The sequence below is a fragment of the Loxodonta africana genome, chromosome 1 (genome assembly GCF_030014295.1).
Source record: "Loxodonta africana isolate mLoxAfr1 chromosome 1, mLoxAfr1.hap2, whole genome shotgun sequence".
Taxonomy (NCBI): domain Eukaryota; kingdom Metazoa; phylum Chordata; class Mammalia; order Proboscidea; family Elephantidae; genus Loxodonta; species Loxodonta africana.
Window position 1 is genome coordinate 3069535 of NC_087342.1, and position 21505 is coordinate 3091039.

General features: G+C 42.9%; 1 protein-coding gene across 1 annotated transcript in view; it reads right to left on the reverse strand.

Moving 5' to 3' along the window:
- Positions 1-21505, reverse strand: part of DRD3 (dopamine receptor D3) — a 53681-nt gene that overhangs the window by 724 nt on the left and 31452 nt on the right. The window contains exons 3-5 of the mRNA XM_003412984.3: positions 17755-17897; positions 7123-7319; positions 747-1029 (exon numbers count right to left, since the gene is read on the reverse strand). Coding sequence (XP_003413032.2) covers positions 747-1029; positions 7123-7319; positions 17755-17897 — 623 coding nt within the window. The remainder of the gene's footprint in view (positions 1-746; positions 1030-7122; positions 7320-17754; positions 17898-21505) is intronic.

Here is a 21505-nt window from a genome sequence, read left to right on the forward strand (position 1 = left end):
AGACCTTAAAGAGGTGGTAGACACAGCTCCTGAGGCTGAGGAGATTACAGCTAGGAGAGCTAGCAAAGACCCTTATAGACAAGGAACGGGGTTTGCTAGTGACACTGACCAGGATGAATTGCCTTCACTAATTCTATATGGTACCCAAGACTTGGCAGATTTTTCTTTCTTTCTTTAAATGCCATTTATCTTCTTCTACAAAAAATTAGTCCTGATTTTATACATTATGGAAAACTTCACAAATACAGAAGAGTAGGAGGAAGAAAAATAGCCACCCACCATTCAAAGACAATCACTTTTGACATCTGGTGAATTTCTTTTCAGTCTCTTTTTCTCTTCATTTAAAATAATCTAGTTGTTATCATACCATATGACAGCAGTGTGTTGTAACCCAATTTTTTTCATTTAATATTTTTTAAAAAGTAAGCATTTATTAGATATCCAGTATGTGCTGGACGATTTTATTGAATCATCTTATTTGTTATTTGATTTATCCGTTATAATGTCATGTGATAGAACAAGAAAACACAGCTCAATTAGGTAACTCTTTTAGGTTTATAAATTTCAATCTAAGTCTTTTGAATTTCCACCAAAGTTAACATTTATACACAAACTCTCTTTAGTTCAACATTTTATAAGGATTACAGTCATTAGATTTCCAATTTCAACCAAATGTGGTTATTCTAACCCTCTCGACCAGCTCACCCTAACTCAACCCAACCCAACCAAACTTGACCCAAACTCACCAAGTACAATGACGAGCATCTGGGTTGCCTTCTTCTCCCTGAGTGGCATTGCCCGAGGTTGCAGGGGCCCCAACTTCAGGGATGTTGACAACCTGCCATTGCTGAGTTTTCGAACCTCTAAGCTGAGCTTGGGTGCCATGGTTGGGCTGAGAGAGTTCTGAGCCTTGTCCTCTCTTTTCAGATCGGCTTCCTCTTCTTGGAAACCTGGCTGCCCCAAGGCAGTATCTTGGCAGATGCTGTAATAGCGTTTTACCTCCGTGTGTGCCTGGCCATGGGAGAGAGACTGCAGGTGTGACAGGAGAGGGTCCTGACATTTCTGGGGAGACTTTTTATCATCTGAGTGTTCCTGAAAGGGAAAGAGAATGTAAATAAAGAACAGGAAACCATCATTGTGTGAAACTTGCAAGCAGGAGCACCTGACAGAGTGGTGGAACCATGGAAAATTCTGGTAAACGAAATCTGCTTCTGACCTTAGCGTCTCCACATACAGCGTATTTGAGAACAACAACCCCTTGAGGAGGTAGCATAGGATTGTAGGCTGGCCTTTTCAATTTAGAATGACCTGGGTCTGCAGACAAACACTTTATATGATGTCGCTGGGACACACACTGCAAAATCTGGAGTAGGGGAATCTTTACAGGACAAATGACTCTGTTCCTTCAACAAATAACTGAACACCAACAGTAATAATTACTAGATGCAAATAATGGTCCTTATTTGAATTTTGAATGGATTGACACAGTGGCTGCAAGAATGGGCTCAAGCATAACAACGATCGTGAGCGTGGCGCAGGACCAAGCAGTGTTTTGTTCTGTAACACATAGGATCACTATGAGTAGGAACCAACTTGACAGCATCTAACAACAACACGACATTTGAATTTTGTTTCAAATAAACTAACTATAAAAACATTCTTAAGGTGATTGGGGATATTTTGAACACTGACTGGATATTTAATGTTATCATATTGTAGTTAGGGTTTATTCCAACTCACAGAGACCCCATGTGACAGAGCAGAACTGCCCCATAGCGTTTTCTAGGCTGTAATCTTTATGGGGGCAGATCACCAAGTCTTTCTCCTGTAGAGCTGCTGGATGGGTTCAAAGTGCTAACCTTTCGGTTAGCAGTTGAATGCGTAACCATTGCACCACCAGGGCTCCTTTTAATGATGTTACGTTATTATTACTATTAAATTTTGGTATGATGTGGTATTGTGGTTATGCCTTTTTTTTTTTTTTTTTTTAACAGCCCTTATCCTTTATATTTATGGGTGAAGTGAAATGATGTTTGGGATCTGCTTCATAACATTCCACTGGGGATGTATGAATGTTGGTGGGAGTAGAGGTGAAATAAGATGACCAGGAGTTGATAATTACTGAAGCTGGCTGTTGGTACCGGAGGGTTTGTTATATTTGTTTTTCTACTTAATTTTTTTTTGAAATTTTTGATAATAAAAAATTAACAAATGAAGAAACTCCAGGATATTCATCTCAGCTTTCCTACTTAGACATTTGCTTGGGCAAATGAACTAAGTATCTCTTTGCCTCATTTGTAAAACTAGTCAATAATAGTAATATCTCCTTCACAGGGTTATTGTGGGGATTAGATGAGGTAATATGTATATAAAATGTTTAATGCAGCAACTAGTACAAAGTAACCATTTAATTAATGTTATTAACTGACCCTTATTTATTATTGTCATCTCAAATTTACATGTTAGAGCCATGAAGCTCAGAGAGAGTAAGTGTCTTATGAAGGGTCACACAGGAATGAGTGAGAAGCCAGACTCAAACCCTTTAAAAGAACCGATATTCACAGCCATGTAGTGTAGGGTAGTGTATCATAAAGAGGAGAGGCTTTGTGAACAGACAGACCTGGGCGAACTTGGACAAATTGCTTAACTTCTCTGAGTCTAGGTTTACTCACCTCTAAAATGGGCATAATGATAATACTTTCCTTGATAATGGTTGTTGTGAGGATTAAATGAAATGATACATATAACCCATCTCATAGGATCTCAATAAATGGAAACAATTATTTTATTATCATCATCATCATTAAGGAAGCTCAGAATTATTATGAAATTGCTGTTGTTACTGAGGCTAACTCCTGCCATAAAATACCGTGACTAGGGACTAAACAAGCAAAAAAAGCTTAATTATTGAGAAACATATTCATTTAATCTGTATCTAGAAGGAGAAGGTCCCAATCAATCTTGGAAAATTCTGGGATTTTGGAGTTGGGAGGGAGCCAGAGAGTTTTGAAGATACTCTCTCTACCTTCTTGGATATCTCAGTGATCCCATCACTCTCCGATTTCTCTCACCACTTCTCCAAAACCGCCTTCTACACAAATCAACTGATGCCTTATCAAGGATCATAGCTCAGGTACTGACCGCCATTTAGGGTTGGGAAAGAGGTGTAAAAGCCCCTTGTCCTGCTCTTTCTCCTCTTTTTCCTGTTTTACTTGCACTCATTAGAGTTGGCCCCTCTATGATAGTGTTGTGGTTCTCCTTGTATTTGCAAAGCTGAATAGAGTTAACTATAGCAATATATATTCCAGGGGTTACTTTGCTCCTTGTCTTCTTCCCCATCATCGTTTGGGTAAGACAAGAAATTGGGAAAATGGGTTTGGGATGAGTTGTTTCTGTGAGTAGAATACCGAAGGTGTGTGGCTATTTCTGGCCTTTTTTGGGGGGGTGCCCAACATCTGAACTGCTTTCCATGTTTGAAGAATTAGACCTATGTCAAACTTGAATAGGAGGTAGGACACTCCTGCTCTAGTGAAGCAGGGAGACATCAGAATTCATCTAACAATGGTGACCTTCAGTGTCCAGTGTCCTACGTCTCCTAAGCAGATTCTTCATTAGATAAGAACAACATCTTCTGAAGCTGCTGAGAAGCTTTCTCATTGAGTCCGTGAACTACCGGACAACTTTCCAGTAAGTTCCTTTTCTACGTAAGTTCACCAGCATCAGCAACCGGGAACCCTCACTGGTATGGGAAGTTTTCTATTCTTTCCTTAGATCAAGAGATCATAGTTTTCCAGGTACACAGTTCTGGCACATTGTACACACTCAAAAACCTTTTTTGAATGAATGAATGAATGAATACATGAAAGTAGGTCTTCAAAATGATTTAATGTTTTTAAAACTTGATCCACAAAGGTATTCTAGGATAATTTTTAAAAAATTTTGATGAGATTTTCTAATCATTAGTACAAGCATATTCTGTTTTATCTGAATGACTACTTTATCACCAAGATTTGTCAATTAAATCAATAAATAAATGAAATTACTGACTCATTTCTCCAGAGCTGGTGTTTTTGATTGAGCTGGCACCTAGCGATCTAGAAGTGATAGTATTTAACTTCTAATGCATTATTTCTGAAACTAGGGGCCTGGGGACATATTGGAAATGCCTATGGAATCTCAGATTTGGGAACACTGATCTAGAACCTATATCCATTTTATGGTTGGGGAGACTCAGTTCCATAGAAGGAAGTGATTCTCCCACAATTATACATTGATGAGTGTGTTTTCTGCCCTGTCTGCAAACCCTTATCATTGCGTGCATAACTGGCATAAGGAGACACTGGCTTCCTTGGGGTCTGGGTGGCAAAGCACTCCACTCCCAGATGGCAGGTCAGAACCAAATTCCTCACACTCCTGGTAATGCCAGCCCCTTGGCTCTCCAGTCTCTCCCTTTTGTAGCCACGTTTTTCCTCCTTTTGACCTTGGAAGCCGCTCAGACCTTTTATCTGCTATAAGCAACTTTAAGTTTCTTATCTACCTTTTATCATTTACAGCAGAGTTGGCTACACCAGGCCTGTGTAAAAGTGGTTGATTAACTACGCAGAGTTTGGACAAGGCTCGTGCCTTCATCATTATGGGTTTTTGGACCTTTTTTCCTAATAGCTGTGTAGTTCAGAGAAATGTAATACTGGTCTTATATTTAATACCTTCAAGCTCCATTCTGCACTAAGGTTAATGGGAAGAGGCAGGGCTGGCTACATTTGAGAAAACAAGGCTCAGGGTGACTATGAAATTGTCTTGGCTTTCCTCACGTTCAGAGTCTTGAAAGTCTCACATTAGGTCCCTTCTCTGCTTTCCTCAGCTATGCCCACGTTTGTCTCATTGACACCCTGTTCCCTTTAAGGCAGGTGGCTCTAGATGACACCACATCCAATAGTCATTGGGCTCCAGTCATTGGTATCTAGCCCAATACTCATCTGCTTTCTGAATATCATTTGGTGTTACCTATTCTAATGCTTGGAAACCCTGGTTGCATAGTGGTTAAGTGCTACAGCTGCGAACCAAAGGGTCAGCAGTTTGAATCCGCCAGGTGCTCCTTGGAAACTCTATGCGGCAGTTCTACTCTGTCCTATAGGGTCGCTATGAGTCGGAATCAACTCGACGGCACTGGGTTTGATTTGGGTTTATTCTAATGCTTAAATAAGGCAGGATCTCAGATCTGGCATATATAATAGCACAAGTGGGGTTCAGGGCTAGAGTCCATTTTGGGGTGGGAGTGGAATCAACAGAGGCCAGCACATTGAGAAAAGGTCTCTTATTCTTTTCCTACAGCCAAAGACATAGCCCACTTACCATTTTCCCTGTGGCATCTGATGGAAATCTGGCCCTTATTGAAAACTGCCGAATTGGGTGCAGCCGAAGACAGGTAGACTAGGGTGGGGTGAAGGAAAAACAGTTAGTTGTAGATTAAGCTCTACATAGTTGAGCTATGTAGATAGCAATTCTTTGAATGAAATATGTTTATATCCTCAGCTGTGGGTCCTGATCTCCTATTTTACGGGAACCAATAGTCTTGTTCTGTTCAAGTCTTGGGGACTTCAATGTTGGGAGTTTGACCCTCTCTCAAGCCATTAAAGGTGACCTAGTGACACCCAATTGGACCTGCCTTCAAGATCAAATACAGTTCTGACTCTATCTATGAAGCCCTTTCCTGAGCATATTGCCTTCTCTCGTACTACAACCTACACAGCAGTTAACATTTAGGTGCTTAATTGTCTTCCCCTCATATTTAGCAAACATTCCATTCAGTTCTGAACCGTCAGTTAACTTTGAGTGGAGGTGTGCTTTATTTACTTGTCTATAGTCTAAGCTCCATGAAGGCAGAGACTGTACAGTATTCCTGTTATCCCTAGCAGATTTTAAGTCATCTGTATGCATCCATTCATGCTTCAGGTACATTGTGAGTAAACTACTAGGTGCCAGGCACTGTTGTTGTTGTGAGGTGCTGTCGAGTCAGTTCCTACTCATAGCGACCCTGTGTACAACAGAACGAAACGCTGCCCAGTCCTGCATCATCCTCACAATCGTTGTTATGCTTGAGCCCATTGTTGCAGCCACTGTGTCACTGCATATGGTTGAGGATCTTCCTCTTTTTCGTTGACCCTTTACTTTACCAAGCATGGTATCCTTCTCCAGGGGCTGGTCCCTCCTGATAACATGTCCAAAGTATGGAGATGAAGGTACAGTTTGGACCAGGAATTGACAGAATACCAAGTGAGCTGCCAGGCACTAGGCTAAGCAGAATTTACAGCTCAAGGAATTGGAAGACTGGTGCTGAGGCAATGACTTTCTTTTTCAGTCTTGAAAGACCCAATAAAATACATTATTAGGGTTCCATCCCATCTGCTGGTCAGTGCCTCGGCACAGGGGCAGATTGTTGTTGTTAGGTGCCATCGAGTCAGTTCCGACTCATAGCGACCCTATGCACAACAGAATGGAACACTGCCCAGTCCTGCGCCATCCTTACAATTGTTGTTATGCTTGAGCCCTTGGTTGCTGACCCTGTACTCTGCCAAGCATGATGTCCTTCTTCAGAGACTGATCCCTCCTGACAACATGTCCAAAGTATGTAAGATGCAGTCTCACCATCCTTGCTTCTAAGGAGCATTCTGGTTGTACTTCTTCCAAGACAGATTAGTAAGGAAAACAGGTTTCCATGGACCCCAGTGATTCTTGGGATGAGCAGCCTGGATGAAAAGTCAGTCCTGGGAACCCACTAGCAGCACATGGTACAACTGCCAAGTGAAAACCTCAAGCCCTTGGGAGATCTGAACTGCTGGCCATTTATGGAGAATGAGGGACCTCTAAAGGAAGCAGAACAAACCCAGAAACTAGCCTATCATCTTTCCAGGTAAGGTGGGCTGTAGGGAAGACTGTCTATACTCTCTTGAGATTGGATTTCCTACCTCCAAAGTACAGCCAATACCAGCAGTTTAGAAGGTAGGTCTCAGACGTGTGTCTCTCATGTGCAATGTCCAGGCAAAAGCGTGCACTGCTAGAGGCTCTGGGGGTGGGTGTTGTGTTCCCTCTGCCCCCTTCTGGGTTGGGGGAAGCTGGGCTTACTTGTTGGGGGAAGCTGGGCCTGACACTGATGCATTGGCTATTCTGTCGAGTGAGAATCCGTTTTCGTCTCCTCTGCCTTAACACCACATAGATCCTCGCATAGACCAGGACGGTCACTCCAAAGGGCAGGTAGAAGGACACCACTGAAGAGTAGATGACAAAATCAGGGTTGGAGATGGAGCAGATGCTGGGGTCCCCTGTGGGGGAGAGAAGGAGAGAAGATAAAGCTTTTTGCAGACCTGGGGAAAGTATTAGACCTCAACGGGCAGCGCAAAATGTGGCCCCATATACTGTGTGGTATCTCCACCTTCTTATCCATGTGGAGCTTTGAGAAACAGGGGTTGCCTATCCCACCAACAACCTCATCATGTCCCAGCTCAAATGCTGCCTCATCCATGGAAATGCCCTTGAGTTTCTCAGTCAGAAGCAAATTTTCCTTCCTTTGTGCACTTTACTTTTGCCTCTTCTGTGCCGTTACCATAAATGGCCTGTGTGGTGAGGGCAGGGGGAAGCAGACTCATGCCTACACTGTCAGCTTCTTGAGGGTACCTATTGCCGTTGAGTCGATTCTGACTCATAGCAACCCTATAGGACAGAGTAGAACTGCCCCACAGGGTTTCCAAGGAGTGCCTGGTAGACTCGAACTGCCAACCTTTTGGTTAGCAGCCATAGCACTTAAACACTGTGCCACCAGGGTTTCCTCATTGAGGGTAGGAGATCTAATTCATCTTTGCATTGCTCACAGTCCACTTAAAAAGAACATTTACCAATAATTATATGCCAGCCATTGCTCAGCACTGGGGCTGCAAAGATGAATAAGATGGCATGTCTGCCCTTAAAGGGTCTCACAGTCTACTTAAACGATCCGTTCTAGATGACGTGCTAAGTGTCACACAGAGTAGTGCACCCAGGAGGCTGGGGGAGTGCCACAGAGCAGAAGGTCCCGGGAGGGATGCACCTTCCAGAAAAGGACCTGCTGATGAGGTGGTGTGAACAGATTCTTGGAGTGTAATGAAATGAAGAAGCCTTCTTTACTCTGAATGCCCGGGTCCCTGGTTTTGAATTGGGGATGTGGGGCAAGTGGTGCCTGCATACAAAACATGCAATTTGATTTTTCAAGGAATCCCAGCATTTTTTTTTTTTTTTCCCAGCATAGGTAAGGGGTAGGAGAGGGAGGGGATAGGTAAGGGCATTGTCACCATGGAGAATGTAAATTGAGGAGGGCCCTTGTTCCTGATTTATATTCTGAAATGCTCCTGCCACTCCTTGTTAGGAAGACCCTGTACCTTTTCCTCCTTCACTAGCAGTTGCTGAGATTCCTCCTGCCCAGGATAGGCCTGGAACTTGTCCCATCACGGAGGACAAAAGGGAGGTGAACTAACACCTGCCAGTCATTGTGCTAAGGGCTTTACACACATCATCTTATCTCATCATGCTGGCCACATTATGTGAGGCAGGTACCATTTCTAGCTCTATTTTCAGATGAGCAGACTAAGGCTCGGAGGGTCGGTAAGTGGTCCAGGGTCACACAGCCTGAAAGTGGCAGAAGCAGGATGTGTTCCTCCAGCCAGTCTGACCCCAAAGCCAAGGTTCTTCCTGTGATGTTGACTCTCCCTCTACCATTGCACTTTACCTAGCACTGTCAGCATTAGCTGTTGCCACGCTGGACAGTCTTCAACTCACGATCTGGCCTTGGACCATATAGCACCAGTGTGAGCCATTGAGAGTGGGCAGCCATCAGGTGGGCCCTTAATTCTGCTTCTTAATCTTCTGAAGTGTAGTAGAGGCCAGACAGCCCTAGGTGTGTGCAGGGGCCTGAATGGCACCTCGCCAAAAGATACGTTTATCTGGAACCCATGAATGTGACCTCATTTGGAAAAAGGCTGTTTACAGATTTAATTAAGGATCTTAAAATGAGATCATCCTGGAGTTAGGGTAAGCCCTAAATCAAGTGATGATGTCCTTATAAGAAAAGGGCAGAGAGACCCATATGACACAGACACAGAAAAGAAAGATGTCAGGTTGTCAAGAAAGGCAGAGATTAGGGTTATATAGCCCCAAGCCAAGGAATACCTGGAACCACCAGAAGCTGGAAGGGGCAAGGAAAGATGCTCCCCAAGAGCCCTGCCAACACCTTAATTTCTAACTTCTGGCCTCCAGAGCTGTGAGAGAAGAAATTCCTCTTGTTTTAAGCCACCACGTTCCTGGTAATTTGTTACCGCAGTCCTAGAGACCAAAAAAGCGTGAGCCTAGATCCGCCATTTACTGACTGTGTGACCTCGGGCTGTTACTTAACTCTGCCATGACTCAGATTCTTTATCTGTAAAAGAAGGGCAAAAATACTGTGACATGTGATGGCTCTGGGAGTCCCTGGGTGGTGCAAACACTTAACATGCTTGGCTGCATGGTCGAGTCCACCCAGAGGTGCCTTGGAAGAAAGGCATGGTGATCTACATCTGAAAAGTCAGCCATTGAAAACCCTGTTGAGCACACCTCTATTTGACTTGGTGGCAATTTTTTTTTTTTTTTACAATGGTTATGAGAACAAATGGTAGCCATTATTATTTACTTCATCAATTCTTCCTTTGGTTTAGCTGCTCGACGTTTGAGAGCAAGTTTCAGAGTCTCCTCCGACATCCATCTTGGCCTTTTCTTTCTTTCCTGTCTTTTCAGTGACCTCTTGCTTTCTTCATGGATGATGTCCTTGATGTCATTCCACAACTCATCTGGTCTGCAGTCACTAGTGTTCAATGCATCAAATCTGTTCTTGAGATGGTCTCTAAATTCAGGTGGGATATAGTCAAGGTCATATTTTGGCTCGCGGGGACCTGTTCTGATTTTCTTCAGTTTCAGCTTGAACTTGCATATGAGCAATTGATGGTCTGTTCCACAGTCAGCCCCTGGCCTTGTTCTGAATGATGATATTGAGCTTTTCCATCATCTCTTTCCACAGATGTAGTCAATTTGATTTCTGTGTGTTCCATCTGGCGAGGTCCATGTGTATAGTTGCCATTTATGCTGGTGAAAGAAGGTATTTGCAATGAAGAAGTCGTTGGTCTTGCAAAATTCTATCATTTGATCTCCAGCATTGTTACTATCACCAAGGCCATATTTTCCAACTACTGATCCTTCTTCTTTGTTTCCAACTTTCGCATTCCAATCGCCAGTAATTATCAATGCATCTTGACTGTGTGTTCAGTCAATTTCAGACTGCAGCAGCTGATAAAAATCTTCTATTTCTTCATCTTTGGCCCTAGTGGTTGGTGAGTAAATTTGAATAATAGTCATATTAACTGATCTTCCTTGTAGGTGTATGGATATTATCCTATCACTGACAGCATTGTACTTCAGGGTAGATCTTGAAATGTTCCTTTTTGACGATGAATGCAACAGAAGATTTCAAAGGGCCTCTTGAGAAGACAAAGTAAAGTATTATAATGACATGTGCAAAGAACTGGAGATGGAAAACCAAAATGGAAGAACACGCTCAGCATTTCTCAAGGTGAAAGAACTGAAGAAAAAATTCAAGCCTCGAGTTGCAATAGTGAAGGATTCCATGGGGAAAACATTAAATGACGCAGGAAGCATCAAAAGAAGATGGAAGGAATACACAGAGTCATTATACCAAAAAGAATTAGTTGATGTTCAACTATTTCAAGAGGTAGCATATGATCAGGAACCAATGGTACTGAAGGAAGAAGTCCAAGCTGCTCTGAAGGCATTAGCGAAAAACAAGGCTCCAGGAATTGATGGAACATCAATTGAGATGTTTCAACAAATGGGTGCAGCACTGGAGGTGCTCACTTATCTATGCCAAGAAACATGGAAGACAGCTTCCTGGCCAACTGACTGGTAGACATCCATATTTATGCCTATTCACAAGAAAGGCGATCCAACCGAATGTGGAAATTATAAAACAATATCATTAATATCACATGCAAGCAAAATTTTGCTGAAGATCATTCAAAAGTGGCTGCAGCAGTATATCAACAGGGAACTGCCAGAAATTCAGGCTGGTTTCAGAAGAGGACGTGGAACAAGGGATATCATTGTTGATGTTAGATGGATCCTGGCTGAAAGCAGAGAATACCAGAAGGATGTTTACCTGTGTTTTATTGACTATGCAAAGGATTCGACTGTGTGGATCATAACAAACTATGGATAACACTGCAAAGAATGGAAATTCCAGAACACTTCATTGTGCTCATGAGGAACCTTTCCATAGATCAAGAGGAAGTTGTTCAGACAGAACAAGGGGATACTGATTGGTTTAAAGTCAGGAAAGGTGTGAGTCAGGGTTATATTCTTTCACCATACCTGTTTAATCTGTATGCTGAACAAATAATCCAAGAAGCTGGACTATATGAAGAAGAACGGGGCATCAGGATTGGAGGAAGACTTATTAACAACCTGCATTATGCAGATGACACAACCTTGCTTGCTGAAAGTGAAGAGAACTTGAAGCACTTACTGATGAAGATCAAAGACCACAACCTTCAGTATGGATTACACCTCAACATAAAGAAAACAAAAATCCTCACAACTGGACCAATGAGCAACATCATGATAAATGGAGAAAAGATTGAAGTTGTCAAGGATTTCATTTTACTTGGATCCACAATCAACAGCCATGGAAGCAGCAGTCAAGAAATCAAAAGACCCATTGCATTGGGCAAATCTGCTGCAAACGACCTCTTCAAAATGTTGAAGAGCAAAGATGTCACCTTGAAGACTAAGGTGCGCCTGACCCAAGCCATGGTATTTTCAATCACATCATACGCATGTGAAAGCTGGTCAATGAATAAGGAAGATCGAAGAAGAGTTGACGCCTTTGAATTGTGGTATTGGTGAAGAATGTTGAGTGTACCATGGACTGCTGGAAGAGCGAACAGGTCTGTCCTGGAAGAGGTGCGGCCGGGGTGCTCCTTGGAGGCAAGGATGGCGAGACTGCATCTTACATACTTTGGACATGTTGTCAGGAGGGATGAGTCCCTGGAGAAGGACATCATGCTTGGCAGAGTACAGGGTCAGGGGAAAAGAGGAAGACCCTCAACGAGGTGGATTGACACAGTGGCTGCAACAATGAGCTCAAGCATAACAACAATTATAAGGATGGTGCAGCACCGGGCAGTGTTTTGTTCTGTTGTGCATAGGGTCGTTATGAGTTGGAACCGACTCGACAGCACCTAACAACAACAGCATTATTAACTTCCCCTGAGCTTTTGGAAGTGAAAAAATATCATTTGGAATGGAAATTTGGAGAGAGACTTATGGGAACAATATTTGTGGGATGAGAAGGCAGCAAAAAAAAAAAAAAGAACTAGGAAGCACAAAAAGAGTACACCCAGTAATCAGTGAGACACAACGACTGCACTGTCATCAGAATCTTTATGTCCTACTCCCAAATTCTCCGGTTCTCTAGGGGAGAGGGTAAACTTAATGTGGTCTCAAGACCAGAGCCTGGGTCAGCATCCTTTAGGAAATAGCGTATAAAGCTCTGAACCCACCCAGTGCCATCAAGTCGATTCTAACTCATAGCGACCCTATAGGATAGAGTAGAACTGCCCCATAGGGTTTCCAAGGAGCGCCTGGTAGATCTGAACTGCCGACCCTTTGGTTAGCAGCCATAGCACTTAACCACTACGCCACCAAGCTCTGAACAGTGGTCACCAAATTGGCAGCTCCTGGCATTCAGTATTCTATTGGACCACCTCTCTTTGGAATGGGCATGAGTATGGATCTCCTCCAGTTGGTTGACCAGGTAGCTGTCTTCCGAATTTCTTGGTAGATGAGTGAGTGCTTCCCGTGTTGCATCCATTTGTTGAAACATCCCAATTGGTATTCTGTCAATTCCTGAGGCCTTGTTTTTCACCAGTACCTTCAGGGCAGCACTCGTCTGTCAGCTTGTCACGCTGTGGTGGCTTGTGTATTGTTGTGATGCTGGAAGCTCTGCCACCAGTATTTCAAATACCAGCAGGGTCACCCATGGTGGACAGGTTTCAGCACCATAGTTATTGAGCAAATACATGAATGCTGAATAAGTGAGCAAAATGTACAAATAATTATTTCATAAGCAGCCACTGGATGGGAGGATGGTGGGGGAGGACATGGAGGTTGCTCCTCATTATCTGATATTGGGGCTGGTTTATCCTAATTCATCTCAACATTTAAGGAGGAAAGGGTGATGACAAGGATTCATCCACTTCATTCATTCATTCAAGGCACTATGGTCGGTGATATAAGTACTAAATAGCTCTACTAAGGGTTCTAAGGAGCTTTTGTGGGCTAGCCTGGGAACATGAGCCCCACCGTGATGTGAACAGCAAGGTCTAAAGCAGGTTGACTTATCCTTCATGTCCTTCAAACTCATTAAAGGATTTGACTCCTAACTTGTTTTCAGAGACAGGAGATCCTGGTGAATCTGATTTTAGGATGAGCCTGTTACCCTTTTATGTTTCTCAAACCAAGCACCCCCAGATTCAGTGTTCTGAAAGCCAGGTAAGGTGTTCTATTACTAAAATCAAATACTCTCACTCCTCCATTTCTCTTTTTCTTTTTTTGCGTTAACAAAGAGAAATTTATTCTCTCACAGTCTAGTAGGCTAAAAGTCCAAATTCAGGGCGTCAGCTCTGGGGGAAAGCATTCTCTCTCTGTAGGCTCTGGGGGAAGGTCCTTGTCATTAATCTTCCCCTGGTCTAGGAACTGCTCAGCATAGGGATCCCTAGTCCAAAGGACATACTTCACTCCCAGCTCTTCTTTCTTCGTGGTATGAAGTCCCTCTCCTCTCTGCTCGCTTCTCTCTTTTGTGTCTCAAAAGAGATTGTCTCAAGATCTAACCTAATCCTCTAGTATGAGTCCTGCCTCATTAACATTTCCCTTTTCAATAGAAAGGTAAGCCAGATGATAGGATTTTCTTAACTTTTCAGTTTTTCCTCCCTTGAATGTTTCTTAAACCGTTATCACCACCTATTGCTTATTAATTCTAGAATTTCTTACTGCACAATAGCTATCTGATTTAATATTAATTTAAACACTAGTTATTTTTCTTATCTTTGAAATGAAAGGGTGGGCTACTCATTTAGGGATCTTTCGGGCATCCTCTAGCCCTGACGTACCATGTTCCACTGCTCTTAGGCTGATGATGTGATTTTTGCCCAGACTGGTTGGCCTCTGCCCTGGGCAACCAAGCCCCATATTCTTGGAACTCTCTGTGACCCAAGACCCTGTGTTATGTGTGCATCCAGAGAATAAGAGCGACTCTACTTTGGAAGAGACCGAAGTTCAACCTGTTCTCTGGCAAATCACAGTTCCATATGGCAGCCTGTTTCACTAAAAGAAGAGTTCTATCAGAAAGTTTTTTTTTATATTACACTTCCGAGTGAAAGTCCAGCCTTTTCCAATATCGGGAGTTGTTGGCAGTATCCTGCCCTTTCCCCCTCTAATTTTCAGTGAGGGATTAGGACAAATGGCTGAGAGAAGTCATTTATATTGGGATTTAGAATGAACTTGGGAGCGTCCTTATAGATTGGAGAGTTGCTGGAGAAACCCACATCTATCAAGATAAAGAAGCTGTACTGTGAAGGTCAGACCGAGGCAAAGAAGGATGGCTGAGCTTCCCGCCTTGAATTCCACTTACTAATTTCCTGAACAGTTTTCTGAGAAAAGATGGCTGGTCTCATCTGCCACCAGTAGAACTACCACTGTTGAGATCTTCCCTGGAGCAGGTACATACTGAAATTTTAAGGCACAGAAGTCTATGCCAGTAAATAATACTAATCATAGCAATTACACCAGCTAATATGTATTGGGCTCTTTCAATGGACCTGACACATTGACAAAATATACGAATAAGTGGAGGACTTGCTATAGGGCAATCAGTAAACTGAAAAATAAGAGACAGACAGAACGATGAGAGAGAAGAGATAGTGTACATGCTAAGTCAAGGACCCTTTGTGTCTTCTCAATTCTGTGTTCAAAAATCCTTTTGGAAAGACGTTTCTGAGTTTTGTTCCTGGAGCAGTAATGATCTCATGGGTAGCAACAGCTCTGCAGTTAGCTCATTGTTCTTCTTCAATTTAGATGTTGACATTAACTGGGCAGTCTGTCTAATGTTGGATTTGAGACTCCTTTAAATGTCACCAGTGTGTCTGTCTGTCTGCCTGTGAGAGTAAGACTGCCCCACCAGCCCCCACGAATGAGGAAGTAAGCTGCATCTTGGCCGAGCAGTGATAGCGAGATCCCTATATTACAAATTCCAATTTAAAATGCATTTTCATATAGAAACAAGGTTACAGAAGGTGGCTTAATTATCAGACTAACCCCAAAAGAATACTTAACACTCATCAAAAGTGATATTCCAGTGCTACACAGTTAGTCTCTGTGTGTGTGTGTAAAGGGTCATTTAAGGTAACAAGTGAAAAGGGTAATGCAAAGATAATAATCACATCACAGGAACCCTCTGGGTTAACCAATATTTATTGGGTGACTTGGCTACTTAACCTTTTATGTAGCAGAGAAACGAGCCTGCCCTTGAGCAGATGGTATGTACTTGGCACTTCCACAAGTGTTCTCCCACTTTAATTCTCACTTAATTGCAAAGAAACTCTATGAAGGAGGTAGAGTGGAAAACGGGGTGAAAATTAGGTAGAGTAAAAATTTGCTTTGAAAATCCCCAATATTACACAAAAAGGTATGTGTGGTTTTATTACAATGCTGCACAGTAAGTAAAGATGTCTGATACATATAGTAATATGTCAAATAAAGGGTTCATATGCAATGTGGAAATCCTGGTAGCGTAGTGGTTAAGAGCTATGGCTGCTAACTAAAAGGTCGGCAGTTCAAATCCACCAGGTGCTCCTTGGAAACTCTATGGGGCAGTTCTACTCTGTCCTACAGGGTCTCTATGACTCAGAATTGGCTCGAAAGCAGTGTCTTTCTTTCTTTCTTTCTTTCTTTCTTTCTTTCTTTCTTTCTTTCTTTCTTTCTTTCTTTCTTTCTTTCTTTCTTTCTTTCTTTCTTTCTTTCTTTCTTTCTTTCTTTCTTTCTTTCTTTCTTTCTTTCTTTCTTTCTTTCTTTCTTTCTTTCTTTCTTTCTTTCTTTCTTTCTTTCTTTCTTTCTTTCTTTCTTTCTTTCTTTCTTTCTTTCTTTCTTTTCTTTTTGTAATGCAACGTGTAATTTTAGAAATGAAGTTGCTGGATTTATTTGTAGGCAGCCATATATAAAAATAAGCATTTAAAACTTTTCTATATAGTTGCATTTGCTCAAGTTTATGTGCCATCGTATTATTATTATTCTGAATTTACCAATAAGGAAACTGAGCTCAGAGAAGTTATGTAACACAGCTGGTGAGTAGCACAACTAGAGTTTGAATCTAGGTTTTTCTGACTCCAGAGCCTCTACTGGTCTATTTAAATGTGTTTTGACTTGTAAATCACTGTCCAGCAAGTGACCTCTTTAAAACTATTTGTAAGCTGGACTTGGCTACTTGACTGGTATATAACAACCAAGCCCATTGCCATCGAGTCTATTCTAACTCATGGTGATGCTGTGTGTTACGGAGTAGAACTGCTCCTAAGGGTTTTCTTGGCTGTAATCTTTACAAAATCCGATCTCGAGGCCTTTCTTCCATGGTGCCACTGGGTGGGTTCAAACCATCAGCCTTTACATTAATAGTCAAACATAAACTACTTGCACCACCCAGGGACCTTGGCTAGTATACACATGCCAGAAATTCGTGAACCTGGAACATAGCAGGAACTCACAGCAGGAATTTAATGCACTAATGCAAATGGACAGAATAAGAAATCCAGATAAACTCTAGCACCCAGGGCAATCAGCTCTCTCTTAGCAAAAGTCAATGTTTACCTTCAATACCTGTAACTTTACTGTGCATTCTAATAGCTTCCATTCAACACATGGAATTCCTGGAGATGGAAGATGAACATGGAACAGACGCAGAAGGCACTGATTCATGTGAAGTGTGAGGTTGGCAGTGACTGGCAGTGAATGCTTACTATCCCAAACATCTCAGATATAAACATCGTCCATCCATCTATCCATGCGTTCATCCATTCAATAGAAAAGGTACCATGTGCCAACCACCACAGCCAGAACTTTGGTGTATTAAACTACAGGAATACTCCAGTAATTTGGGAATCTATATTAGTTCCAAATCTTAGAAATGATTCTTATCGAGTAAAAAGTTAGAAGTATACATCCAACCTCAGGACTTTTAGGGTACGTTATTTTGAATTGTAGGCCCGTTGTGAATTGTCATTTTTCTTTAGCAAAATAATTTCACCAAATTACTGAAACCCATTAATATCTTCGTTTTTTTTTAACTAGTACATTTCTTCAAGTGATTACAATGATATTTCTTTTAAAATATGGGTAAGTCAGGCTTTTCATTAATGCGGCCAGAACTTTTTACCCGTGTGCCAATAATTAACAAAATTTGCCTTCTATTTTACTTATAACTAACAAAGTCCAAGGCTTTGCTTATTCTATGGCATCCTCTTTTGATTACAAAGTACATTGACCAGGGGTCAGGAATTTCAGGGCCGAGCATCACTCACTGCCACTCAGGTGTGCCGCGAATCACAGGGGCATTGGGAGTGGAGCCACTGTGGTTACCTGTGGTGTTGAAGCCAAAGAGGAGAGGGCAGGACACAGCAAAGGCCAGTACCCAGACAGCTGTGATCATGAGGGCCACGCGCCGGCAGGAGCTCTGTCCTGTGCTGTGCTGGTAGTGAACTGGCATGACCACTGCAGTATACCTGAAAAAGGAAGGGGAAGGAGGACAGGCGTGATGACAAGGGACAAGAAACTGTCCAAAAGACAGATTGAAAGAACTGGTCCCTGGTGAACTAATCATGTTGATACATATGGTAAGAGAAAAAGAACTTAGTTGGAGAAAGTTAGAGAGAGAAGAGTATTTGAGTGAAAATAGAAAGATGGAGCAAAGGTAGATGAAGAACTCATTGGGGTGAGGTGGGGGTACAGAGAAAGGGAGAAAGAGTCAAAAAGTTAACACAGCAACGCTAGATTACTGGAGAAATTTACTAGCCATGCAGTCAACATGGCCTTCTTTTCTCCAACAGTTCCTCAGACAATAGTAGAACTGTGCCCAAAGAGGGTACAAATTCTGACTCTCATAGTGATAAACTACTCCAAGTAGCACGTACAGCTAAGTGCTATCCACCAGGAGCTAAAGTCTAGTTTTCATGCTTTTTGGATGTCCAAAGCCATTCCTTATTATTGTTGGACACTGTTGGCTTTTATGTGGCAGCTCCTCACACGCAGTTCCAGCTATGTGCTGGACTTACTTGGACAATTGTTCCACCATCATCTCAACTCAAGATATCTGAAACAAATCTCCCCATCTCCCTGAACCCCTTAATTTGGTTCCACTTCCTAATTCTTCTTTCTAGTGTTCAAGGCATCCAGATCCACCATGCAGGCCTTTTTGACTCTCCCTTGACCCTTCCCTATCATTTGCTCCCTCGTACATTTAACCCCTCATTCAAATCTTATTGAGTCCTACTATATGGGAAGCCCTGTGTTAGGTTCTGGAATTACAGGGTGTCATGGATTGAATTATGTCCCCCCCCCAAAATGTGTGTATCAACTTGATTAGGCCATGATTCCCAGTATTGTATGGTTGTCCTCCATTTTGTGATTATAATTTTATGTTGAGAGGATTAGGGTGGGATTATAACACCACCCTCACTCAGGTCACCTCCTGATTCAAGATAAACGGAGCTTCCCTGGCGTGTGGCCTGCACCACCTTTTATCTTTCATGACATTAAAGGAAAAGGAAGCAAGCAGAGAGTGGGGGACCTCATACCACCAAGAAAGAAGCACCAGGAGCAGAGCTCATCCTTTAGACATGGGGTCCCTGCGTGAAGAAGCTCCTTTTCTGGGGGAACATTGATGAGAAGGCCGACAGATAAAGAAAGCCTTCCCATGGAGCCAACACCCTGAATTTGGGCTTGTAACGTACTCGACTGTGAGAAAATAAATTTCTCTTTGTTAAAGCCATCCACTTGTGGTATTTCTGTTATGGCAGCATTAGATGACCAAGACACAGGTATATGCAAAAGAGAAATAGTCTTTACCCTCATTGAGGAGAGAATGGACAATAAAAAGAAAACAAACATGTTATCATAAAATGAAAAGTACCATGAAAGAAATAAGCTGGGTGATGTGTTAGAGGGTAATGGAGGAGGCAAAGAAGCAGCAAACCTACAGAGAGAGTGGGCGCAGAGGTAAGTGGGATAAAGGAAGCCAGTCGTTGAGGTAATGCAGGCTAAGAATGGTCCAGGCAGAAGGACAGCAGGTCCTGTCAATTTAGCCATTATTATGTCTTCCCCACTTACCTCCCCATCCTTTTCCTAAGACTTGTTCCCTATAATGATCACAGCCCCCTAGAAGGTCTCCTGGAGTCCAGCATTTTGTTCCTCAAATCCATATTCCCCACTGCTGCTAGGTTCCAAAAAATAGATTTCATCTCGTCACCCCTCAGCTCAAAACTATCTGTGGTAGGTAGAATTCTAAGACGGCCACCAGAGTGGCCTATATAATCCCCTCTCTTTGAGTAAGGCCAGAACCTATAAATAGGATGGAATATCACTTCCGTGATTATATTACTAATCAGCTGAAGAGGACAGTTTATCCCAGGTGAGCCTGACATAATCAGGTGATCCATTAAAAGGAACTGGGCCTTTCTGAAATCAGAAAGATTCAGAGCATGAAAAATTCCCCTACTGGCTTTTAAGGCCTAAACTGCCATGCTATGGAGAGGACCGTGTGCCAGGGAATGGCAAGAGGTCTCTAGGCGCTGAGAATGGCTCCCAGTTGACAGCCAGCAAGAAAGCAGGGGCCTTAGTCCTGCAATGGTAAGGAACTGAATTCTGCCAAGAACCTCAATGAGTTTGGAAGAGGAGCCCAAACTTAATCTATGCCTTGAGTTCAGCTTTGTGAGACCCTGAGCAGAGAACCCGTTTATACCGTGCAAGGACTTCTGACTTACAGAACTGAGAGCTAATAAATGGGGTTGTTTTTAAGTCATTACAGCATTAGAAAACTAATACACTGTTAATATTCTTTCTCTACCCATATGCCAAACTTCTTAGCCTTTCCAGCATGACCTCAACTTACCTTGCCAAAATGACCTTCAAATGGTCCTCTTAACTCCAGTCAAATTAGCCTAATGATGAGTGTGTTTTCAGAGACAGAGACTAGTGTCTTTTCTTTATCCACTACCCCTTCTTCCTCAGTCTTGCCCTCCCCTAACCCCCAGATCAGGTCTCCAGCAACTTTTCAACTCCTCTCCTGGTTATAGAGACCTCTATCTCTGAACTCAAAATGTCTCTGCCAATCAGTCACATTGTTCTCCTGCATGTAATTGTCCTGCGTCGTCATTGAGCTTACCTCCTGGCTGGACAGAGATAGCCTCCATATAATCAGATCATAACGACTCAGATCACCTTATAGCCTTGACAGTCCCCACAGGTCCTCAAACAAAGCAGTAAGAAGGTGTCGATCGATTGCCTTACGGACCCCGAAGGCCTCCTTCCGCATAAGAAGACAATTCTAATCCTAGCTAAGTTCAAGGGGTCTAATGTGTATACCTGGGTCTACACGTGCTCAATTTTTGTCTTCTCAGTGTCCAGGGAACCTGGAGGCCAGGTTCAGAGTGGAAGCCTCCTTAACCCCTCTTGTGCACCTTAAGGCTTGGGGCTGAGGCAGGAATGGACAGACCCTGGCTGGAGGGGTGGGGGCAGTGCTCCGTGGATCCTCCTTCTGTATATGCCCAGCTCCTGGCTCCTTTGTCTGGCTTAGAGCCTTAACATTTGTATTCTCAGAAGAGCAGCTTACAGTCAGCTGTGAATGCTGAGATGAAGGCAAACCCTGCAGGCCTTGGCATTGGCACCATCATGTGTGACAGAGGTAGCTTCTTCCTCAAGAGGCAGAAATAGAGGTCCTTATTTAATAAGGTCAAATTAAGATGCCACCACCAACCTCAAGGGAGTTCTGTGCCGATCCAGTGCCTTTCTCCGGATGCCCGTATATCCCATCCTGTGAATCTCCTACTCAGTTACGATAGAGCAGGCAAGGAGAGCCTGATGTCCCTCCAAGTGTCTTGCTCTCCTAAGGACTATTAGAATCTACTGGGGTAGTCGGCTGGGGTTTCAAGTCAAATCTGTCCACCAGGGCCTGGCTGTTAGAGGTGATCCCTAGTGTACCTTGGAGAGGAGGCTGAAGCTGAGCCCTACAGCTGTCATGGCCACACAGTGAACTGAGTGTGGAGGAGGAAGCCATTACCCACTTCCTCCTGCCCAGAGCTGCAGTTGGACCAAGGCCTCCCATTTGTATTATGTC